Source organism: Corylus avellana, chromosome ca10, assembly GCF_901000735.1.
Source record: "Corylus avellana chromosome ca10, CavTom2PMs-1.0".
Taxonomy (NCBI): domain Eukaryota; kingdom Viridiplantae; phylum Streptophyta; class Magnoliopsida; order Fagales; family Betulaceae; genus Corylus; species Corylus avellana.
In genome coordinates this window covers 13,835,468-13,842,680 of record NC_081550.1, presented here as the reverse complement: position 1 = coordinate 13,842,680, position 7,213 = coordinate 13,835,468, and the positions used below count along the sequence as shown (strand labels likewise).

General features: G+C 33.5%; 1 protein-coding gene across 1 annotated transcript; it reads left to right on the top strand.

Moving 5' to 3' along the window:
- The first annotated feature begins 4,067 nt into the window (after positions 1–4,067).
- LOC132162979 (disease resistance protein RUN1-like) lies at positions 4,068–6,001 on the top strand. The gene is made up of 3 exons (XM_059573186.1): positions 4,068–4,411; positions 4,981–5,690; positions 5,838–6,001. The coding sequence occupies exons 1-3, from the start codon at positions 4,068–4,070 to the stop codon at positions 5,999–6,001; spliced, it is 1,218 nt and encodes a 405-aa protein (XP_059429169.1).
- The last annotated feature ends 1,212 nt before the right edge of the window (positions 6,002–7,213 follow it).

Sequence of the window (7,213 nt, the reverse complement as noted above, 5' to 3'; positions counted from 1 at the left end):
GATTTGAACCTAGCAATACTAAAGCCCGTGGAAGGCCCCTTGCATAACCTATTACATGTTCTGTGAGTTCCATAAAATCATGGTTAGGTTCGCCACTTTTAAAGGCATGTCGACTGAAGAGTTGAAGGGCTTCATTGTGATCCAACTTATTCACCTAGTAAATCTTTATCTCTTGTTGTTATGATAATTTTACTTCCTAAGCCAAACCAATTACCTTTTCCAGCTAACTTTTCTAATTGAACTAATTGATCCACATCATCAAGAACTAGAAGTACCCTCAAACAGTATAGCCTATATTGTATCAAAGTAATTCCATGATCAAGATTGTTAATCATTAGACTTTCGTCACCTAGGATCTTAGAAAGAAGTTTATTTTGCAAACGGATTAAACCGTCCATTTGGCCGGAAGTTTCTCTAATGTTTTCAAGAAAACAACTACCTTCAAACTGTGTGTCAATTGAGTTGTAGGTGGCTTTGGCAAGAGTTGTTGGGTGGTCCCTCTTATGTGGGGACCACATGGACTACAACAAAACAAATATTTTTGGTTGTAGTAGAATTCTAACACACTATACGTGTGTTTATGAGAGACAAAAAGAGGAGAGAAATAAGTAGGAGAAAGGAAAGAGTACGGCGCAGGGAGAGAAAGAAAAAGAAAAAGGAGAAAAAAAAAGGGTTTCACCTATTCACATCTGTAAGAGATTGGAGGTTCGTCTGTGGTTCGATCTTGATGTAATTTTAGAGTGTTGCTTTCGACGACGAGTGCTACGTATTAACTGGTGTCGATCGTTGGAATTCCCCTCCAATCGCTTGGTTGCTACTACCTACTTGGTGAGATCTTTCTTTATTCTTGTTGGAATCCACTTTTGGGTGATGAATTTATGTTTAATCCAAGAATGCATGTATTCTTGATGTGGTGATAACCTCTAGATATTTCTCTAAGGAAGACAATTGTAAACTCATTATTGTTAATAGTGGAAGATTTAGCTGGACTACGTCTCGTGGTTATTACCTTCGAATTAGAGGGTTTTCGAAGTAAAAATCTTGGTGTTTTGCCGGTGGGTTTGCTGGATTATTATTTTGCTACTATGTTACTATTTAATTTGCACAAAGAGGGGTAGATTAATTCCGTTGAGCATCTGAAATTGGTGTTCACCCCTAACACATTATTTGGTAAACACCTATATATTCAACCTTATCATTGTTTGAAATAATGCAAAATGTGTTTCTATTAAATAGCCTAATTCTTAACAAGTATAGGTGTGTTCGGAGTCTTTTTATATTTTTTTTTTCTAGTTTCCTTATGTTTTATATGTACTATATCTCATCTATAAAAAATAAGAAGGTCAAATATATGTCGAGTCTGTAAAAGCTAAACATTTATTTAAATAATATTTATAATGTTTAATGAACCTAGATAATCTTTATTCAAGTTATAAAGAAAAACAAAATCCAGTATTTGTGATCTTAACCAAAATTCTATATCCAAAAAGAGTTGTCATCCAAGTGGAACTGCAACTAAAGTCATTGCAAATCTTGTTTATAAGCTTATGAACAAATGCACAGATTTGTGTTAAATATCGTACCTTTAATAACACTCAAAGCAGCAAGAGAAGATTGTGCAATATTCAGTCCAGCCATGAGGCAACGATGGTGAAGTAGCAGTTGAAAACGGAAGGAAGTGCAGGCCACAGTTGTGTAGAAGATCCTCACTGATCAATGCAAACATAATTGAGTAAACCTTCTTTCAATTTTTAAATGTGTAAGTAAACCTTGGTTTTTATGTTCTTTCATTCATCCCTTTATGTTTTTTTGTTAAGTTGAGCTCATTGGCATGGAAAAGATCAACCAACTTTCTTATATGAATTGTCATTTTCACTCGGTTTAATTAGGACCACTACAAAAGGACCGCAATTCAAGGGAAGAATTGATTTCAAGCAGCTTGTGGAGGCATTACAATCTGAATGTTCCATTGAAGAATTTGAGCTCTCTATTGTAGTTTCTAGAAAAAATTGGTTTCGCTGGAACATGGTTCTTCATGGTGGGGGATTTTTTAGACCCTAATAGTGTAGCAAAAGGGGCAATGGCATCATATGAAGTATATAAGAAGATTGTAGGACAGGATGAAAAAAGTAAAAAAAAAGAATGGCGAGCCTGTCTATCCATGTTGGAAAGCCTCCCAGATAGTGAACACAGCCAATGTCAAGAGGCAAAACTAGAGAAGATATGGCCGCATTGTGTAATCTGGATGATATCAAAGATGTTCAAAGTGGCAAATTGTTCGGAGTCGAGTGAGGTCAGGTAATTCTCTCAAATGCTTTGCTTGGCCATTTCCTTCCACGTATGTTTGAATAGACATTAGACCCAATTCTCCAAATGGAAGTTACAAAAAAAACACACAAGTCTTTCCTTACGTCTCCTCTTCTCTTCATTATGTTTCCTTCTTCCCTCTTGCCCACAAGGTGGACTTTCAAAAAATATAATAAAACAAAAGGAAATGCTAGGTGTTCTTCTAGTGTTCTCCTAGTGTCCTCCTAACTGTGATGTGACTTTTAAAATCACAAATAGATTAAAAGTCAATAATAATAATCTCCATATTTAAAGTCAATATTAAATCACCAATGGCTTTTAAAATGTTTCTTTTAAAATCACCAATAGATTTTGTTGGGATTTTCCATTAAATCCCAACAAAATACCCCTTTTTAGAAAAAAATATTTAAATTTTTTTGCATGCTGTTAAATGTGAACCAATGCCTTAATCTTTGTAATTTTTTTCTTTTCTTCTTTTTCCTAAAACAAATTGGAGTATATTGGAAAAATTTAGTGGATGGGTGTGATTGCAAACAATTGAAAGATAGATACACTAAATTGTGAGAAATTAAACTTTATGGGGACATTGCAAAAGTGATGACAATTCAAAGGGGTTAAGTGAAGTTTTCCCAAAAAATTACTTATGACTCCAGACGAAAAGTATAAGTGACAAATAACACCCTATCTTGAACTTTTATTTGAAATTTTGACAAAAACCGTGCCCAACCATCCTAAATCCTTAGGGGTGGTTCGGCTACCTCGTTGGCCAATTTGGAGTGGTCCAACCGAACCCTATATATAGTTTTTTTAGTTTATTTTTTTATATTTTTATATTTTTTTTTAGGTTTTTTCTTTTTTTGTTATAAGAAAAATGTGTTGTATTATTATTAGTACTAATATGACACTTGGGATTGAGATTCCCTAGAATTCCCTTTAAATTTGAGATTCTCAGCCATTCATCTCATCTAAACGTCTAAAATAAGTAATGTTTTCTCATTAAATGCTAAAACATGGCTTACTTTAGACGTTTAGATGAAATGAACAGCTATTTTTATGAATTTGAGAATCTCAAATTTAAAAAGAATTCTAAGGGATCTCAATCCGCCATTTAGAGGGCTTTCTATGCATTTGGAGGGTTTTCTACAATAAGTTTAGACCGAAAATGAAGGTGGAGAGTTGTGTTATTTATGCTCACATGAAGAGTTTTAAGAAGTGACGGAGCCACGTGGAGACCAATAAGAGCGATGGCCCCAACTAAAGCTGGAAAAAAAAAAATTAAGTCTTATATGTTTGGCTGGCCCCTCCAAAAATAGTCAACAACCCAACAATTAGCCTATACATGGTTGTATGCACAAGTTCAAGTTGTTTCTCTTTAATGTAGTGGGTTTGCCATTTGCAGCAAAAAATTCCCACAAAGCTGGTCAAAGTCCATCTTTATAAGCTTGTTGCCGTTGCCGACAAGTTTCTCATTTTTCTTTAATTTGACGCATCGCGAGCATGTGACAACTTGCATTATTATTTTGACAAACTTGCATAATTTGGGAGGTATAGTTAGCGGTTCTGCAATTCTCTCTCAATTTTCTCTACTAACTAGTACTCTTGCAACTTCGTATTTGGCCTTCCACACAGCTTCTTCGTCATGACTCTCTTCTTCCATATTTCAATGGGATGTATTCTTGAGTTTTAGAGGTGAAGATACTCGTAAAACTTTCACTGCTCATCTATACACAGATTTACGTTGAAAAGGAATCAACACCTTCATGGATGACAAACTTCGAAGCGGAGAGGAAATTTCACCGGCACTTGTCAAAGCCATTGAAGAGTCAAAGATTTCGATCATTGTACTCACTAAAAACTACGTATCATCCCAATGGTGCTTGGACGAGCTGATGAAGATCCTCGAGAGCAGAAAGACAAGGGAGATACTAGTTCTACCACTGTTCTATGACGTAAATCCTTTGGAAGTAAGGCATCAAACTAATAGGGTTAGAGACGCATTCACTGAACTTTCAAAATGGTTCAACGATGATGAAATAAAGGTGGTGGGGTGGAAAAGAGCCCAAAAAGAAGTGGCCAATCTATCCGGGATGTATTTGGGAAATTGGTATTTCTAACCACCTTTGCTGTCTCCCTTCTATATTGTTCTTTTTTTCTTCTAATTATGGTACATCTCATATACACATGTTTTCATGCATGCATGTGAACTATTTTACATTTAAAAATGTCTACTTGTAACTAACCTTTTAAATAATCTTTGTTCTAAAATTAATTAAACTCGGTCGATTCTTTTGTTTTAGATGTGATAATTTGCTTAAATAACTTTTTCATGACTTAAAAAGAAAAATGGAAAATGAACTTTCCATTTGTTGCGCACATATCGGGGGTTTTTATATCACATCATTTATTTTTTACTACTATTCAAATAAAAAAATCACTACAAAACAAAATTTTCTACTTTTCAATACCACTTTTTCACTTTTTTATACCAATTATTATTATTATTATTATTTTACAAAAAGTACGAATAGTGCTTTGGTGCATAACAAACGCCCTCATAGTTATGTATCACTAACTTTTCTTTCTTGTCCTACTTTTTTAATGCAGAATATCTCTTCTTTTTATCTGAAGGTAACTCATTAGTTAGTATGTTTTGTTATCTTTTTGTATCGGTAGGAATGAACCTGAATTTAGTGATGAAATCATCGAACGGGTGAATTCAAAATTAGTTAATAATACATACTTTCAAGTTGCCCAATATCCAATTGGAATAAAGTCTCATGTACAGGATATGAAGTCGCTTTTAGATATAGAGAATAATGACAGCACATGCATGATAGGGATCTTTGGAACTAGCAGGATTGGTAAGACAACTCTTGCCAAAGCCATCTACAACTCGATTGATTCTCATTATGAAGATAGTTGTTTTCTTGAAAACATTAGAGAAACTTCCAACAAAAAGGGCCTGATCCATTTGCAAATTAAACTTATTTCTAAAATCCTAGGAGGTTCAAGTCAAATGGTTGACAATGTTGATCAAGGAATTACTTTGATACAACAAAGGCTTCGCTTAATACAGATACTTCTAGTTCTTGATGATGTGGATCATTCAGACCAATTAGAAAAGATAGTTGGAAAAGGCAATTGGTTTGGTTTAAGAAGTAGAATCATCATAACAACAAGAGATAGGCATTTACTAACTAAACATCAAGTTTTATCCTACGAGGTGAAGGAATTGGGTTACTTCAAAGCTCATAAGCTCTTTAGTTGGCATGCCTTTAATAGAGATAGACCTGATGATGATTATGTGAAAGTCATAAATGATGCAATGTGTTATGCTAGAGGATTGCCACTTCCTTTGCAAGTGCTAGGCTCGAGTCTAAAAGGTAAATATATCTTTTATTGGAAAAGAAAATTGGACAAGTACAAAATAATTCCTCACGATGATATTCAAAAAAGACTTTGAATAAGTTTTGATGGATTAGATGAAAATGCAAAGAATATTTTCCTTGACATCACATGTATCTTCAAAGGAGAGAATGTAGAATATGTCACAAAAATAGTAGATAGCTGTGGTTTTCACTCATATAGTGGCATCGAAGAGCTAAAAGATAAATGTCTCATCGCTGAGTTTTCGGATAAATCATTGGTGATGCATGAATTGCTGCAAGAAATGGATAGAGAAATTATTCGATAAGAATCACCCAAAGAATCTGGCAGGCGTAGTAGATTATGGTTTTATGAAGATGTTCGTCATGTTCTAGAAGAAAATATGGTAAGAATTATGTTAAAAACCCCAGTAGGAAAATATATATTTTACAAAATAACAATATTGCTTCAAGTTAGATGGTTATCTGACTTCGAGGGTTGAATATTCATGTAAAAATTGTGATGTTCATAATAGAAGGAGAACATGTGAGGTTAATCCCACCTTGAGAAAAAGAAAAAAAAAAAGTCCCAATTAGAAATTCTAATTAAAGATTATACTGAACTTTATAAAAAGTTTAAATATAATTCTTGGAATTTTTTATTTTTTATTTTTTTATTTTTTGGTAAAAACACATTTCTCAAAACAAACTACAGAAAATATATATATATACAAAAAAAAAAAAAAAAAAAAAAGTTTTACAAAAAATTAAATACAAAACTTTTAGGGAATGTCCTATAGCTTCGTAATTGAAAATTTTGAAAACGCATACTTCTAGCTATTTAAAGTGAGAAGGTTGGTCTTAACAATACAGACATACAACCTTTGTCAATTTTTACAATTTTTATTAGGATCTTGCCTTTTCTTTTATGAACAAGTAAGGCTAATATGTAAACATAAATATAACATAAACATTCATTTTCAGAATGTGATCATTAGTCAGTTTATGGCATTCCCAATTACAAATTTTGAATGAGTGGATATACAGGATAACATAATAGCAGAGGGTGGACAAGATGAAGAACATCCTCACGATCAAATTGCAATTATTGTTGGAGTCTACAGTGATGGTCATGAAATTTATTGTCCTCATGAAGATTACCATAAAACTTGCTGTGGATCATTGCACTCTGATCAATTATGGTTGCATTCCCATGTTCTTCCAAAAGATTTTAAGCTAAAGAGAGGAGATAATCTTCAAGTTTGCTTAAGTATTTTCCAGTATCATACAGGTTTGAATTTTATGTCTGTGAAACATTCAAAGTCAGTGTTCTTTAAAAGTTGCAGATTCTATTTGGTATGAAAGCATGAAGAAAAAACGATAGATTTAATTCAACCTTCAAAGAGATGCTGTGATGATGATGATGAATGATGATGGCAACTTGGAATCCAATTGTTACCCACAACAAAAGCGACATTCTTCAACACCTGGCACTTAGAATTCGTATGAAGTGAATAATGTAATTTAGGTGTGGATTTACT

Excerpts from the sequence above, each read along its gene's own strand:
- LOC132162979 (XM_059573186.1), top strand. The coding sequence starts at position 4,068 with ATGGATGACAAACTTCGAAGCGGAGAGGAAATTTCACCGGCACTTGTC. Across the intron at positions 4,412-4,980 it reads GGGATGTATTTGGGAAATTG|GAATGAACCTGAATTTAGTG; the intron begins GTATTTCTAACC and ends TTGTATCGGTAG. Across the intron at positions 5,691-5,837 it reads GCTAGGCTCGAGTCTAAAAG|GAGAGAATGTAGAATATGTC; the intron begins GTAAATATATCT and ends GTATCTTCAAAG.